The 17,556-nt window shown below is 36.7% G+C and overlaps 1 protein-coding gene across 3 annotated transcripts in view; it reads left to right on the forward strand.

Moving 5' to 3' along the window:
- Positions 1-15,402, forward strand: part of MRPL1 (mitochondrial ribosomal protein L1) — a 93,671-nt gene extending 78,269 nt beyond the window's left edge. For all 3 annotated transcript variants that reach the window (XM_003898720.3, XM_009206884.2, XM_009206883.1), the window contains 2 exons: positions 12,401-12,482; positions 15,106-15,402. In XM_003898720.3, coding sequence (XP_003898769.1) covers positions 12,401-12,482; positions 15,106-15,221 — 198 coding nt within the window. In that variant the 3' untranslated portion in view covers positions 15,222-15,402. The remainder of the gene's footprint in view (positions 1-12,400; positions 12,483-15,105) is intronic.
- Positions 15,403-17,556: the final 2,154 nt, after the last annotated feature.

The raw sequence follows: 17,556 nt of genomic DNA on the forward strand, positions 1-17,556 counted from the left end.
TTATTACTGCTCTTTCTGTATGCACATATTTTTTCTTTAAGTAATTGCTATTTTATATTGAGTTTTGTATTCTTTTCCCTTTAACACTGTATCTTACTTTCCCATGTCATTAAAATCCTTGCAAAGTATCATTTTAATAGCTGTTTCATAGCCTGTTATGTAGACACATAATTATTTATTCAACTTTATTTCTTTTTTTTGGAGCATTTAGATTGGTTTTAATATCTCATTATTATAAATATAATTCTAATGAACATAAATTCAAGGCTCTCATACACACAGAATACATTCCGTGTCTATGTATAAATATGTAGTTGTTTATTAAGAAATCTGAATTTAGACCAGGCACGATGACTCATGCCTGTAATCCCAGCACTTTGGGAGGCCAAGGTGGGAGAATCGTCTGAGCCAAGGAGTTCAAGAGTGGCCTGGGCAGCAAGGTGAGACCCCATCTCTACAAAAATTTTAAAAATTAGCCAAGCATGCTGGTGCATGCCTGTGGTCCTGGCTACTTGAGAGGCTGAGATGGGAAGATTGCTTGAGGCCAGGAGGCCAAGGCTGTCATGAGGTGTGTTTGTGTCATTGCATTCCAGTCTGGGTGACAAAGCAAAATGCTGTCTCAAAAAAAAAAAGAAGAAAAGTGAATTTAGTGGAGTATAAACATGACATCGTTTTCTTCATTCTCTTTCAACTGTGCCCTGTACTACTTCCCTTCTCTGTTAGATGCACACATACTAGACAGATCTCATAGTTCAAGTGACTGTGTTCCAGTTCAAAACTCTAATCTCATATCCAAAGATTTCCCTTGCCTAATTTGGAGCCAGGCTTTGATGACTTGTGTGACCTGAAGTGGGGTGTGCTTATTACGATTTCAGCCTCCCAGGTTTGATCTTAGAATACTCAGTTCTAAGTACGTGGCTCCCAGTGCCTTTTCCAGGCCTAACTGCTCTGGGGTAGATGCCTAAAGAGGAGATTAAGGGGGAAACCCAAATGCCTCTACTTCCCCATCCGTATTTGTGGTCCCCGTTTTGGGTGGTTTGACTGCTTCCATTTAGCACATGTTCAGTCAGTCTCTCCTTCCTGCAGGTACCGCCTGGTCTTTCCAGAGGAACGTCTTGGAGTCTTTCCTTCTCACTTGGCTTCTGCTGCTTCTCATGTTCAGTCAGTCTCTCCTTCCTGCAGGTACCATCCAGTCTTTCCAGATGAACGTCTTGGAGTCTTGCCTCCTCACTTGGCTTCTGCTGCTTCTCATGTTCAGTCAGTCTCTCCTTCCTGCAGGTACCATCCAGTCTTTCCAGATGAACGTCTTGGAGTCTTGCCTCCTCACTTGACTTCTGCTGCTTCTTGGGTTGGGTGTTGATTATGGTAGGACCTTTTTGGTGGCCTTAATTGTTGGCATCTTTCTTTAGAATATAGGGTACTAAATGCCTTTTTTCCTTTCAAATTTGAGTCTTCATTGTGAATCTTGAAGAAATTTGTTTCAAATGCATATATAAAGTTTATATCAGCTACTGAAACCATTGCTAAGCATTTTTTAAATTTTAAATAACAATGCATTTCTTAGCCAGACAACTGCATAGTAGATACATAGTAGGAAACCAGAAGTCTATCAGGACCCAACAAAGCTTTCTTTTAAAACAAAACAAAACAAAAAATGCTTCTGCTATAGCAAAAACTTACAAAACAAAAATGGTGACTTTTACTCATTCATTTCCTCAGACATCCTTCAGTCTGTCTTCTGTACCAGGAGTCAGCAAACCAAATCCAGCTCCCCACCTGTTTTTGTAGATAAAGCTTTGTTAGAATACAACTGTGCTCATTTATGTATTGTGTATGATTTGTTTTGCACCAGAACGGCAGAAATGGAAGAATTCTGACAGAGGCCATTTGGCCCGCAGAGCCTAAAATATTTACTGCCTTACCATTTACAAAGAAAGTATGCCAACTCCTGTTTCATACTCTTCTAGAATTCTTTCTAAACCATAGATCAGATATACCATTTATATGCTTAGAAACATTAAATGGCCTCTCACTGCTGACAGGGTATTTTCTAAGATCTTTACCTTTAAATCGCTTTGCGACCTAGTTGCAGATCACTACCTCAGGTTCAAATTCAGTCTTTCCCGCTGTTTTCAGTTGTGCAACTGGAAGACCAAAGTTACAAATAGCAGCTTGCAGGCTGAATTTGGCCTCTAGTCTTACTTTGTTGGTCCCAAATAGTGGTGGCGGTTTGTCTATTGAATCAGGATTTAAAAACTGGAGAGTATCACATAGAAATCCAGATTTTTAGCTGTTCTTGACAAATCAGGAGTTCTGATGGCATTGGCCCCACAGCCCTCAGTCTGTTAACCCTTAGTGTAACAACTCTGCCGCCTCCATCCCTAGTGGATGCTGTCCACCTCAGCACAACCTGTATCACACACATGGTATAAGCATATGCATGTAAACCCAGTCCTCCTCACTTATACATGTTTCCCACTTTGGCCACTGTAGACATTTGAGTTTGTAACCCTGGAGCTAGATATAATGAACTACCTCATGGTCCCCTGATCCACGTTTTTTAAAAAATTTATTTTTTTATTTCAATAAGTTTTTGGGGAACAGGTAGTGTTTGGTTACATGAGTAAGTTCTTTAGTGGTGATTTCTGAGATTTTGGTACACCCATCATCCAAGCAGTGTACACTGTACCCAAAGCGTAGTCTTTTCTCCCTCACTCCCCTGCCACCCTTTCCCCTGATTCCCCAAAGTCCACTATATCATTCTTATGCCTTTGCCTCCTATAGCTTAGCTCCCTCTTATGAGTGAGAACATACAATGTTTGGTTTTCCATTCCTGAGTTACTTCACTTAGAATAATGGTCTCCAATTCCATCCAGGTTGCTGTGCATGCCATTATTTCAATCCTTTTTATGGCTGAGTTGTATTCCATGCTGTATATATATACCACAATTTCTTTATCCATTCATTGTTTGATGGGCATTTGGACTGGTTCCATATTTTTGCAATTGCGAATTGTGCTGCTAAAGACACGCGTGTGCAAGTATCTTTTTCGTATGACTGCTTTTCCTCTGAGTAGATACCCAGTACTGGGATTGCTAGATCAAATGATAGTTCTACTTTAATTCTTTAAGGAATCTCCACACTGTTTTCCACAGTGGTTGTACTACTAATAGTTTACATTCCCACCAGCAGTGTAAGAGTCCCTTTTTCACCACATCCACGCCAACATCTATTATTTTTTTATTTTTTGATTATGGCCATTCTTGCAGGGGTAAGGTGGTATCTATCGCATTGTGGTTTTGATGTGCGTTTCCCTGATCATTAGTGATGTGGAGCATTTTTCATATATTTGTTGGGCATTTGTGTATCTTCTTTTGAGATCGTCTCCCCATGTCCTTAGCCCACTTTTCGATGGGATTGTTTTTTTTCTTCCTGATTTCTTTGTGTTTCTTGTAGATTCTGGATATTAGTCCTTTGTCTAATGTATAGATTGTAAAGATTTTCTCCCGCTCTTTGGGTTGTCTCTTTACTCTGCTGATTGTTTCTTTTGCTGTGCAGAAGCTTTTTAGTTTTATGAAGTCCCATCTACTTATCTTTGTTTTTGTTGCATTTGCTTTGGGTTTTTGGACATGAAGTCATTGCCTAAGCCAACGACTAAAAGGGTTTTTCTGATGTTATTTTCTAGAATTTTTACAGTTTCAGGTCTTAGATTTAAGTCCTTGATCCATCTTGAGTTGATTTTTGTATAAGGTGAAAGATGAGGATCCAGTTTAATTCTTCTACATGTGGCTTGGCAATTATCCCAGCACTATTTGTTGAATAGGGTGTCCTTTCCCCACTTTATGTTTTTGTTTGCTTTGTCAAAGATGGTCTGTAAGTACCTGGGTTTATTTCTGGGTTCTCTGTTCTGTTCCATTGGTCTCTGTGTCTATTTCTATAACAGTACCATGCTGTTTTAGTGACTATGGCCTTATAGTATAGTTTGAAGTCAGGTAATATGATGCCTCCAGAGTTTTTCTTTTTGCTTAGTCTTGCTTTGGCTGTGTGGGATCATTTTGGTTCCATATACATTTTAGGATTTTTTTTTTCTAGTTCTGTGAAGAATGATGTTGGTATTTTGTTAGGAATTCCACTGAATTTGTATATTGCTTTTGACAGTATGGTCATTTTTACAATATTGATTCTGCCCATCCATGAGCATGGGGTATGTTTCCATTTGTGTGTGTTGTCTATGATTTCTTTCAGCAGTGTTTTGTAGTTTTCTTTGTATAGAGGTCTTTTGCCTCTTTGGTTAGGTATACTCCTAAGTATTTTATTTTACTTTTTGTAGCTATTGTAAAGGGGGTTGAGTTCTTGACTTGATTCTCAACTTGGTTGCTGTTGGTGTATAACAGAGCTACTGATTTGATTTGTTTCTGTTAATTTTGTATCTTGAAACTTTGCTGAATTCATTTATCAGTTATAGGAGCTTTTTGAAGGAGTCTTTAGGCTTTTCTAGGTATATCATCATGTCGTCAGCAAACAGCGACAATTTGACTCCTCTTTATTGATTTGGATGCCCTTTATTTCTTTCTCTTGTCTATTGCTCTGGCTAGGACTTCTAGTACAATGTTGAATAGAAGTGGTGAGAATGAGCATCCTTCTTGTCTTGTTTCAGTTCTCAGGGTTCAAGTTTTCAACTTTTCCCCATTCAGTATTATGTTGGCTGTGGGTTTGTAATCATGGCTTTTATTACATTAAGGTATGTCCCATTTCTGCTGATTTTGCTGAGGGTTTTAATCTTTAAGGGATGCTGACTTTTGTCAAATGCTTTTTTCTGCATCTATTGAAATGATCATGTGATTTTTGTTTTTAATTCTGCTTATGTGATGTATCACATTTATTGACTTGCATATGTTAAACCATCCCTGCATCCTGGTATGAAACCCAGGTCATAGTGGGTTATCTTTTTGATATGCTGTTGGATTTGGTTAGCTAGCATTTTGTTAAGGATTTTTGCATCTATAGGCTGCGTGCGGTGGCTCATGCTTGTAATCCCAGCACTTTAGGAGGCTGAGGTGGTTGGATCACCTGAAGTCAGGAGTTCAAGACCACCCTGGACAGCATTGTGAAACCCCATGTCTACTAAAAATACAAAATTAGCCGGGCGTGGTGGCACATGCCTGTAATCCTGGCTACTTGGGAGGTTAACAGGAGAATCACTTGAACCCGGGAGGCAGAGGTTGCTGTGAGCCGAGATCATGCCATTGCACTCCAGCCTGGGCAAAAAGAGCAAAACTCTGTCTCAAAAAAAAAAGAAGGAGTTTTGCATCTATATTTGTCAGAGATATTGATCTGTAGTTTTCTTTTTTTGTTATGTTCTTTCCTGGTTTTGATATTAGAGTGCTATTGGCTTCATAGAACAATTTAGGGAAGATTCCCTATTTCTATATCTTGTGGAATAGGGTCAGTAGGATCGGTACCAATTCTTCTTTCAATGTCTGATAGAATTCAGCTGTGAATCTGTGGTCCTGGAATTTTTTTGTTGGCAGTTTTTTTGTTTTGTTTTGTTTTTAATTACCACTTCAATCTCACTACTTGTTATTGGTCTGTTCAGAGTTTCTATTTCTTCCTGGTTTAATCTAGGAGGGTTGTCTATTTCGAGGAATTTGTCCATCTCTTCTAGGTTTTCTGTGTGCATAGAGGTTTTCTATGTGCATAAAGGTGTCAGAGTAGCCTTTAATGATCTTTTGTATTTCTGTGGTATCAGTTGTAATATCTCCTGTTTCATTTCTAATTGAGCGTATTTGGATTTTCTCTTTTTCTTCCTTAATCTCGCTAATCATCTATCGATTTAATTTATCTTTTCAAAGAACCAGCCATTTGTTTCATTTATTTTTTGTATTGTTTTTTGTTTGTTTGTTTCCATTGCATTTAGTTCTGCTCTGATCTTGGTTATTTCTTTTCTTCTGCTGGGTTTGGGTTTGGTTTGTTCTTGTTTCTCTAGTTCTCTGAGGTGTTACTTTAGATTGTCTATTTTTGCTCTTTCAGATTTTTTGATGTGGCATTTAAGGCTATGAACTTTCCTCTTAGCACTCCCTTTACTGAATCCCAAAGGTTTTAATAGATTGTGTCACTATTATCATTCAGTTCAAAGAATTTTTTAATTTCCATCTTGATTTTATTGTTAACCCTGTGATCGTTCAAGAGCAGGTTGTTTAATTTCTATGGTTTTGAGGGTTCCTTTTGGAGTTAATTTCCACTTTTATTCTACTGTGGTCTGAGAGAGTACTTGATATAATTTCAGTTTTCTTAAATTTATTGAGACTTGTTTTGTGGTCTATCATATGGTCTATCTTGGAGAATGTTCCATGTGCTGATGAATGGAATGTATATTCTGCAGTTGTTGGGTAGAATGTTGTGTAAATATCTCTTAATGCTCATTTGATCTAGGGTATATTTTAAATCCATTGTTTCTTTGTTGACTTTCTGTCTTGATGACCTGTCTAGTGCTGTCAGTGGAGTATTGAAATCTCCCACTATTATTGTGTTGCTATCTATCTCATTTCTTAGGTCTAGTAGTAGTTGTTTTATAAATTTGGGAGTTCCAGTGTTAGTGCATATATATTTAGGATTGTGATATTTTCCTGTTGGACAAGTTCTTTTATCATTATATAATGTCAAAATATAATGTCTTTGTCTTTTTTAACTGCTGTTGCTTTAATGTTTGTTTTGTCTAAGAATAGCTACTCCTGCTCACTTTTGGTGTCCATTTGTATGGATTAATTTTTTTCCCACCTCTTTACCTTAAGTCGATTTGAGTCCTTATGTGTTAGGCAGTCTCTTGAAGACAGCAGATACTTGGTTGGTTAATTCTTATCCATTCTGCTATTCTGTATCTTTTAAGTAGAGCATTTAGGCCACTTACATTCAACATTAGTATTGAGATGTGAGGTACTGTTCTATTCATTGTGCTATTTGTTGCCTGATACCTTTTTTTTTTCTTAAATTTATTACATCTTTGTTTTATAGGTCCTGTGAGATTTATGTTTTAACGAGGTCCTATTTTGGTGTATTTCAAGGATGTGTTTTAAGATTTAGAGCTTCTGTTAGCAGTTCTAACAGAACTGCTAAATGTGATGCTGGTTTGGTAGTGGCAGATTCTCTTAGCATTTGTTTGTCTGAAAAAGACTGTATCTTTCCTTCATTTATGAAGTTTAGTTTCACTGGATATGAAAATCTTGGCCAATAATTTTTTTTTTTTTTTTAAAGGAGGCTGAAGATGGAGCCCTAATCCCTTCTAGCTTGTAGGGTTTCTGCGGAGAAATTTGCTGTTAACCTGATAGGTTTTCCTTTTTAGGTTACCTGGTGCTTTTTCCTCACAGCTTTTAAGATTCTTTCCTTCATCTTGACTTTAGATAACCTGATGACTATGTGCCTAGGCAATGATCTTTTTGCGATAAATTTCCCAGGTGTTCTTTGAGCTGCTTTGTATTTAGATCTCTAGCAAGGTTGGGAAGTTTTCCTTGATTATTCCCTCAAATATGTTTTTCAAACTTGTTGATTTCTTCCTCAGGAACACCATATTCATAGTTTTGATCATTTAACATAATCCCAACTTCTTGGAGGCTTTGTTTGTTTATTTATTTTTATTCTCTTTTCTTTCTCTTTGTGGACTGAGTTAATTCAAAAACTTGTCTTTGAGCTCTGAAATTATTTATTCTGCTTGTTGGATTCTGTTGCTGAGACTTTCCAGTGCATTTTGCATTTCTGTAAGTGTGTCCTTCATTTCCAGAAGTTGTGATTATTTTTTATTTATGCTATCTAGTTCACTGAAGATTTTTCCCTTCATATCTTGTATCACTTTTTTGATTTCATTAAGTTGGACTTCACCTTTCTCTGCTGCCTCCTTGATTAGCTTAATAATCAACCTTCTGAATTCTTTTCCTGGCAATTCAGGGATTTCTTCTTGGTTTCAATCCATTGCAATCCATTGCTAATAAGCTAGTGTTATCTTTTGGGGGAGGGGGGTATTTAAGAACTTTGGTTTTGTCATATTACCACAATTGTTTTTCTGGTTCCTTATTTGGGCAGACAATGTCAGAGGGAAGTTCTGAGGCTCAAGGGCTGCTGTTCAGATTCTTTTGTCCCACCAGTTGTTCCCTTGATGTAGTGCTCCCCTTCTTCCCCTAGGGATGGGGCTTCCTGAGAGCCAAACTGTAATGATTGTTATTTCTCTTCTGGATCTGGCCACCCAGCAGAGTTACCAGGCTCCAGACTGGTAGTGGGGCATGTCTGCACAGAGTACTGTGATGCAAACTGTCTTCAGGTCTCTCAGCCATGGATAGCAGCACAGTTTTCTGCTGTCTCTGGGGCCTGCCAGAGCAATCCGCTTCCTTCAAGGGTCTGTGGGTTCTCCTGATCCACCTTTGTCTCACATTACCTTATGCTGGTGCCTCTGCCTAGAAGATCCTCTTTGTCCTTCAAAATTCGTCATCCTTTAAGATTCAGCTTAGATATCACCTTCTTTGGTGATGAGTAAAGCCTCCGTATCAATTACTTCTTCCTCTGTGCCCTTGTGGCACTTTGTTCATATAGTTAAAGTGGTATTTCTTATGGTGTGTTTTAGTGTCTATATTGTAATCTCAAGGGCAAGGTTTGTATCTTATTCATCTTTCTGTTCCTGGTTCTGTGTGTTGCTTGACAGAGTAGGGGTTAAGTAAATGTTGCTAAGTTGTATGGTGTTAACATCTAAAAATTAGGAAGGTAGTAAAGGATTCATTGGGCAAAGAGAAAAATTCTTATTTTTCCATCTTAAATGTATATTCTTTTGGTGTTTCACTTAGTTTCTCTTTTTTCTCCCCTTAGTATACAACACACTCATTTGTGTTTCTCAGACAACTGATACTTCATTTTCCTTATATAAAGATCACCAACTTGTAATAGCTATGTCCAGAGTCATAAGCTAGTAAGGTGGTGGAAGTGAGGTTTGTCTGCCTTAAGTGCTCAGACACGTAGCTACTTGGCCACTCCTTACCATGTGTGTCCCCATGAATAAGTTACAGAGTTTTCTGAGTCTGTTTATAAGTGTAAATAAAGGATAATAATAGCACCTACCTCATAGGGTTCTTGGGAGAAATGAATAAGAATATCTATGTGAACACTTAGAGCTTGGCCCAAAGTAAGTACCCAATAAACAGAGCTGCACCATCAATTATTATTACTACTTTATGTTATGTAGGAGACATATGGATAACCTTTCTTTTCTTAGTTTAGACTGTTAGGAGTCATGGAAATTAAGAGTTTTGGCCCATCTTTAAAAGCCGTCTGCCAGACCACACTTTATATAGTCTTAGAATATTACATTTGGAAGGGATTTTGGAGGCCAAGTGGTCTAACAGGTGCTTATCCAAAGCAGCAGTCCTCTCTGCAGTTTTCAGTCAAAGGTGATTAGTCATCTAGAGACTGTCAGAGCATTTATAGTAATATAAGTTGCCACTTTAGAAGGAACATGTGATTGTTTAAAAATCATGTATGGGGTGCTTTTTTTTTTTCTTCTTTTTTTGGTTCTATCTTCTGTAAGACTGTAAAAATCCTTTATTCACACTGTAATCCTTAGTCCTTCAAAATACCTGGACAGACTAACCTCTGTAGTAGTGGTTCTCAAAATGTGGCCCAGGGATCCTTTTTAACTCAGACACTTTCCCCAGGAATCTTTCTTCTTTTATCCCCTTTCTTTTAAATCAGAGAATCTATGAAGACCCTGGTCGTGTAGACTAAGTTCTTTTTGTGAATTTTTCTGTAGCAAGACTCAATGACCTAAAAATGTTTTAAGAATCACTGGCTTGGACATGCTTGTGATTACATTTTGCCCTGAGATGAATTATGACATATGCATCTCAATGGGACAAAAAAAAAAAAAGGGTTAAGAGCCACTGATTTTTAGTTTTATCATAATGATAAGAAAGTTATTGAATAAAATGGTTAGGAATTACACAAAAAGGGGGAAATCTGAGAGTTAAAACAGAGATAGAGACATAAAGTTCACCTGTGTCCACTGAGCCACTGCCCTGACATCTTTTGTAGAAGCCTTCTGTCTGCTTAGGGAATGGTTTCTGACATAATAAGGGATGCTAAGCAGAAAGTAAAGTGGTCTTTTTTTTTTTTTTTTTTTTTGAAAACATGTATGCTCCAGAATAAGGAATAACTGTTTTGTCTTGCAGTGGATAATCACTTTAAACATATATAGTATTGTGACTGTTATATATTCAAATACACACATATGCACACATACAAATATGGTGCTTAACATAGTCCTATATCCCCTTCAAGATCAACCCCATCCCTGTTTGTTTTTCCCTTGCTGTACCAAGTCATATACTGTGCTTTTGTTAATATAATAGATAATATTCTCTCCTCAAAATAGTCATCCTGCCTCCTTAAGACCACAAAATGTTATCACATGGGAAAGCACTGTTGGAGTGCAGACTAACTGAGAAGTAGGCAGAAAACCTTGTAAGTTTGCTTTTCTCAGTTCTCTTTAGATCATTGTCACCCCAAATGAACTTCCTTAGCAAGTTTTGATAAAACTCATCCACATTTATATTTTGTTTTTGTACACAACTATCTGTCTTGTCATTAGCCAATTAAATAATCACAATAATGCCTATGAGATATGTGACATTTCCATAATTTTGCACAATATCTAAAATAAAAAGTATAGCTATACATATATTTTAAAATTCAGTAGAGGGCACAGTACCATATATTAAATATGCTAAAATTTGAATAAAAGTGTAAACTATGTTTTAAAACATTTTTGTGGTTTTTTTAAACTTAAATTGATAAAATCATTGAAGGTATCCTAATAATGAAAGTTGCAGGGGACATAATTGTTTTATATTTTTGAAACATACATATATTGTGCAGAGTTAAGAGGGGAATTGAAGGCAGGGACACATGCTGATGCCTTTAGCCTTTTCTTTTTTATTTTTCAATATAAATATGTAAGGTGCCTTCTCTGCCAGTGAGCTACCTGCTTCAATGCAAATTAAAGTCTGTATGGTGTATGGACTTAATAAGGTGAACTAAACATTGCTTTTTTATCCTCTCAGAACTTCTACTTAAGGATTGGCATAAAGTGAGAATTCCTCCAGTATTGTCCAACCTTTCTCACTTAGGATTTGGTACTGCATCGTGCCCAAGTGGGTGTTGAATAAATGCTGTTTGATGATGATAAAATAATTTTTTTAGGACGAATTCTCTTTATGTTTATGTGGGGCACAGTTCTCACAGGGCTCTCAGAGTCTTTGGAAAACAGAAATCTTGTTTGAACTTCAACTGTTGTACTGTATAAATTTTGCCTGTTAAGCTACTATAATTTTATATGAATCTTCTTTTTTTTTTTTTGAGACAGAGTTTCACTCTCGTCACCCAGGCTGTAGTGCAATGACCCAATCTCAGCTGACTGCAACGTCCGCCTCCTGGGATCAAGCAATTCTCCTGCCTCAGCCTCCTGAGTAGCTGGGATTACAGGCATCTGCCACCACACCTGACTAATTTTTGTATTTTTAGTAGAGACGAGGTTTCACCGTGTTGGCCAGGCAGGTCTCAAACTCCTGACCTCAGGTGATCCGCCTGCCTTGGCCTCCCAAAGTTCTGGTATTACAGGCGTGAGCCACCGTGCCCAACCATGAATTTTTTAAAAATTGGTTTATTTGGCACGGTGCAAAATCCTGTAAACATTTGAATGTAGTATAGCGGATTTTAAATAGAATATTTAGGAAGAATAAGAGTCATTGAATTTGAATAATAAATACAAAGACTTTTCAAGGGTGTAATTTGAGTTTAGGAGTTTTATGAATAGGACTCATTCACTGTATGTTTACTCACTGCTAAATGACAAGATAATTGTTATTGCATAGAGTGTTTGAAAAATTAGAATGTTAGCACAACATCCTGAAATTGTCTCTGTGTAGATATGTATTGTCTGAATGCATGTGGCAAGCAGTTTTATTTTGGACTCATGAAAACATTAATTTCTAAACATTTTCTTAGTTTCCTTTAAATCAACAAACTTCATGAGAAAATATCACTGTTTCCTTGCAGGGTGGGTGTAGGAAATGATGTATTCTGCTCCAAGATATGCTTTGGGGAAATTACTTGGAAGTCAAGGACTCTCAAGTAGAAAAACTTCAACTTCAATTTGTTATAACATGTTCTATAAATCTATTAAATCTTGACAAGTGAAGACATGTAAATGTGGCATTCGAAACAAAGAGCTGTAGAGGTTTTCCCCTTTCACAGTAGGGTCACTTACTAGATAATTTGCATTGATTGAATATTTGAAAAATAGTCTAGAATAATTGTATTATCTTCTTACTTTCTCATCATTAATGTTGTATATATTACTTTCTTTCAGTTGGATATGTCAAGTGACCAGATAGCTGCCAATCTACAAGCAGTTATTAATGAAGTTTGTAGGCACAGACCACTGAATTTGGGTAAGTGGTTTGCTGAGGGTAGACTTCCCTATGACCCCGCGATACTTTAAAATGTAAAATATGAAGAAAAAAGTCAAGTTAACATGCAAGTATAATAGCAAAATGTAAAATATTAAATAAAATATCAAGTTAACATGCAAATATTATATTTCCAGGGATTAGATAAATAAATTTAATTCTCCAAAGGATTTCTCTAGCATTAATGAGGAATGCATCCTGAAACCTTTGTAGATTCCCACATTATTACTACTAATAAATGTAGCAAAGTTTGAAAGAAAACCGTAACTGATTGCTTTAAACTTACAGTGATGTTAGGGACTAAAATTATTTCTAAAATGACATTTTGAAGCCAGATCATTAACTTTGTCATTGGCACTAGCAGTTGGTTTTCTTAATCTTATTTATTTATTACAGGAAAGAAAGAAGATCATTTTATTGTGTCATGAGAGTCATTTATAAATGAGGTGATTCATAGAGAATCACTCAACTCAGTTGAGATGCGAAAACGGTGTTGTAGGCTGGAACACAGATGTCCAGTTTCTTTATCATTGTGTTGTGTGCTGTTCAAATTCCTTCCTCAGACAAATTTCACTTGTGGATGGTTGAAGCCAAGCAAGGGTCCATTATACTCGATTGATTATTCATTTGTAGGCTTACCATGATAAGAATTTGTCAGGTTTACTTTTATAACCAAGTTTATAATTAAAACACAATCTTAAGCTATTTTTCACCTTCTTTGGGAGTTAACCATACTGGTGAATAAATATCACCCTTGTTAATTTTCTTGTCCTAAATATGGCCATACTACTAAGTAATTGGATGTGTATGGATTCTTATAGTCCACAGAGAACTTTGATTTCAGTACAGGATCCTCTGAGACCATAATAGGAGTAGATGATGGACAGCAAATCCTCAAAATGTTGTTATTCTCTTTTTGCTATTTCATATGAAGCCCCCTTAGCATGTTTAAATGTTGTGATTCTCTTTTTGCAACTTTATTTTATTTTTTGAGACAGGGTCTCACTCTGTCGCCCATGCTAGAGTGCAGTGGCTTGATGTCAGCTCACTGCAACCTCCGCCTCCCAGGTTCAAGCAATTCTCCTGCCTCAGCCTCCCAAGTAGCTGGGATTATAGGTGCCTGCCACCATGTCAGCTAATTTTTGTATTTTTAGTAGAGATGGGGTTTCATCATGTTGGCCAGGCTGGTCTCGAACTCCTGACCTCAGGTGATCCACCCACCTTGGCCTCCCAAAGTGCTGGGATTACAGGTGTGAGCCATGGTGTCTGGCTGTCTTTTTGCTATTTTAAATGAAGCCCCTTAACATTGTTCTTATGAAAAGCATTTTAGTTTTTAGGGAACTTTACCAACTGTGTGGTAACACAAAGGTAGCATCTGTGCTGACTGTTTTAAATAAATATTTATAATATTTCCATCAAATGTAAATATCACCACCTGTTCCCTTCACTGTTGACTTTGCAATAAAATAAATTGTAGGTGATCATCTTCTGGAAGAGAGAAATGAATTATTAGTGAGTATATGTAGTTTCAAGGATAAATCTCTAATATTCTAGAGTACAACTAGTTTGTCTTATATTCTAGAAATGAAACTATCTTCCTCTTCTTATAATTCAAAATGTTATACAGTAATACAAAAAGTTTAGTAATACAGTACTCTTCATGTGAAAATATGACATGAGTTCTGTAAGTTTTCCTGCTGCATATTTGTACAGCATGTCCTTGAATAATATCCTTTTGTCCAATGTTATTTCATTATAACATTCATAAGAAAAAAATAGATTCCTGGCCAGAGCCACTGTCTGTGTGGAGTTCGCATGTTCTCATGTCTGCATGGGTTCTCTGGGTACTTCGGTTTTCTCCCACATCCCAAAGATGGGCATATTAGGTTAATTGGTATGTCTACGTGGTCCTGGTGTGAATGAGTGTGGGGGGTGTGTACGTGTGCCCTGCAGTGAGATGCTGCTTATCTGGAGATCATTCCCACCTATGCTCTGACCTGCCGGGATAGGCTTTGGCCTCCCGCAACCCTGGACTGGAATAAGGGAGTTGGAAGATGAATGAATGAATGCAAACTATTGTAAAATAAAAATGTGCAAAGTATATGATGATCATACAAATGCAGGACAATAAATGATGTGGTATGAAAGCACTCAGGGAGCCAATCATATTTGTTAGTTTGTTTTTGAACTGCATGGTGGCAGATGGCGCTTCTTACGGTTTTCATTTTGCAAACACTTAGTCTTTGATTTAAGTCACCACCACTATGACTCCTGTCACTCTGATTTACCAACAGTTGGGTAAATAATTATTGCTTTTATTAATCTTAAATGTATTTATAGTTCAAATTTATTTCAGTGGTTAATATTAGAAGTGTTTGAGCTCTTTATTTAGAAGCTTGGTGATATTTTTGTGACTAGAAATTTGTCTTCGAAACTTAACTCTTATTAATTAGCCTATGGTACAATTGATTTCTCTGTAAGTTGTTTTGCTTAAAGTTGCAGTTTCCAAGAACCTAGTGACAATATTTAGTGAGGGTTTACTGTATTTGCTCATGAGGTGGTATTGTGATATAAAATCAAAGTTGATTCTCATTTTTGTTTCCAGGTCCCTTTGTGATACGTGCTTTCCTTCGTAGTTCAACAAGTGAAGGTTTATTACTGAAGATTGATCCATTGTTGCCTAAAGAAGTAAAAAATGAAGAAAGTGAAAAAGACATCTAAATGTGTTGAATTGTGAAATTACTTTAAGTGGTTTAAGAAGCAATGGAGAAAATTATAAAACTGCATAATTTTTACATTTGATATCTCGTTATTGATCATACTTGAAAGTGAACTTTAACACTGAAAAATCTTAGTCATTTCAAGAATAAGAAAATAAAATTTTCTCTTTGTCTGAACCTGCCTTTTAGACCCTGTGACATTTTCTTTTTTAGAATCCAGAGTCTACATATTGGTAATTATAGCAGCAGTTTCTAGCTTGATAACTTTCCCTTGGGAGTCATAACCATCTGAGGGAATGGTAACATCCTCAGTTCCCATAAAGCAGAAAATGGCAGAATCATGAGGTACATCACAAAGATAACTATTTTCTTTAAAAAAAAAAGGAAGGAAAATATGCATTCCAAAGAATTTTTTTTTTTTTTTTTTTTTTTTTTTTTTTTTTTTTTTTTTTTTTTTTTTTTTTTGAGACGGAGTCTCACTGTGTCTTCCAGGCTGGAGTGCAGTGGCGCGATCTCGGCTCACTGCAAGCTCCGCCCCCCGGGTTCACGCCATTCTCCCGCCTCAGCCTCCCAAGTAGCTGGGACTACAGGCGCCCGCTACCGCGCCCGGCTAGTTTTTTGTATTTTTAGTAGAGACGGGGTTTCACCATGTTAGCCAGGATAGTCTCGATCTCCTGACCTTGTGATCCACCCGCCTCGGCCTCCCAAAGTGCTGGGATTACAGGCTTGAGCCACCGCGCCCGGCCCAAAGAATTCTGAGTACTATTTTTGATAGCATGAATATAGAAAATTGCTAAGTCACTAAAACATGTGTTGGGTTATCTCTTTTTAGGAATCGGTTTGTAATTATATATATAATATGTATATGTAATATATAGTTATATATTATGTAATTATGTAATATATGTAATATATATTATATAATTATATATGATAATATATACATTTGTAAAATACCACATATTTTTATGATGCTTTGCAATCTACAAGGCACTGTATACAGTGTTTTCATATACGTGACCTCATTTGCTCCTGAATTTCTCTGCTTAATAGTATAACAAGTGTTTGGTTAGTGTTTGTTGAATGAACATTCCCATGAAGTAGCTAGAACAACTTCATTCATGGATTAAAAATCAGGACAAGAAGTAAAGCATCTCGCATCAGGTACCAGTTTGCAGACTGATATTAATCCTTAAGTGCTTACTGATTTATGACAAAATGAAAAAAAATAAGGATTATTTTGGCATGCAATTGCCAGCTGTCCTTTCTTGGGAATGATTACTTGAAGTATCTTCCACCTTTTTAGGGGTTATTTGAATGAATTTTCTTTTATGAAATAATAGTGATGGTGAATTTGTTGGTGGGGTTTAAATACCTAGTTTGTTTTTGTTTTGTTATTTTTTTCTCATTAATGAGTCTCATTTTATTTTAGTTTTGGTGTTGACTCACCAGCTCTAGCTTTTCAAGGTAAAATCTTTTTTGAAGAAGAGCTGGGTAACACAATTCTCACAATTACAAAATGTATTATTTTAAAACAATTAGATTTCTAATAACACAAATTATTTTGATTCATTTTGCATTGATCTACTTGGGAACCATAAATCTGCCTAGAACACAGAGAATTAGCACACTCAACTTGGCCAAGGAATAGACATGTTTCAAGATGAAATTCATCACTACCAATGAAGTATTTATTCTTGCCAAGGCTGTTCTGCTTCAATCTAATCAAGCTTATAGACCTACATCTCAGTTTACAGAAGATACAAGAGATGGAGGTACAAATCAACTGACCTCAAGTGGGAATAATTAGGCCAATTCAGAATGTGGGATGTGATGCAGTTCAACCCTCCCAGCCTCATAGAAACAAGCAGAAGGAGAAACCATTAAAGAGAATTCAGACGTAACAATTAATGTGGGTTAGTGATTAGAGTGTAGTTTGAAAACATCAGCTATACAAGACATTTGAGGGAAAATGGATTAATACCTACTTTGTAAAGAAAATTTTGACAGCTCCATATAGGTCTCCCAAATTCTTTTTGAGATGTTAGTGATCTGAGAATTCCAAATGACTGAATAGCCACAGTACCCCACTAAGCTTTTTTTTCCCCACAGGAAAATTAAAACTTAGAGTTTGCTTACCCAAAACAGCCATAACATTACTAGAAAACAGTAACAGCAGTTACCTTTTATTGGGTGCTGCTATGGTTTGAATGTGTCCCTCAAAAAGTATGTGTTGGAAACTTAATCCCCAATGCAACAGTGTTGAGAGATGAAGCCTCATGGGAGGTACAAGTCGTGACAGCTCTGCCCTCATGAATGAATTAATGCTGAGTATA

This window comes from Papio anubis, chromosome 3, assembly GCF_008728515.1.
Source record: "Papio anubis isolate 15944 chromosome 3, Panubis1.0, whole genome shotgun sequence".
NCBI classification, from domain to species: Eukaryota; Metazoa; Chordata; class Mammalia; order Primates; family Cercopithecidae; genus Papio; species Papio anubis.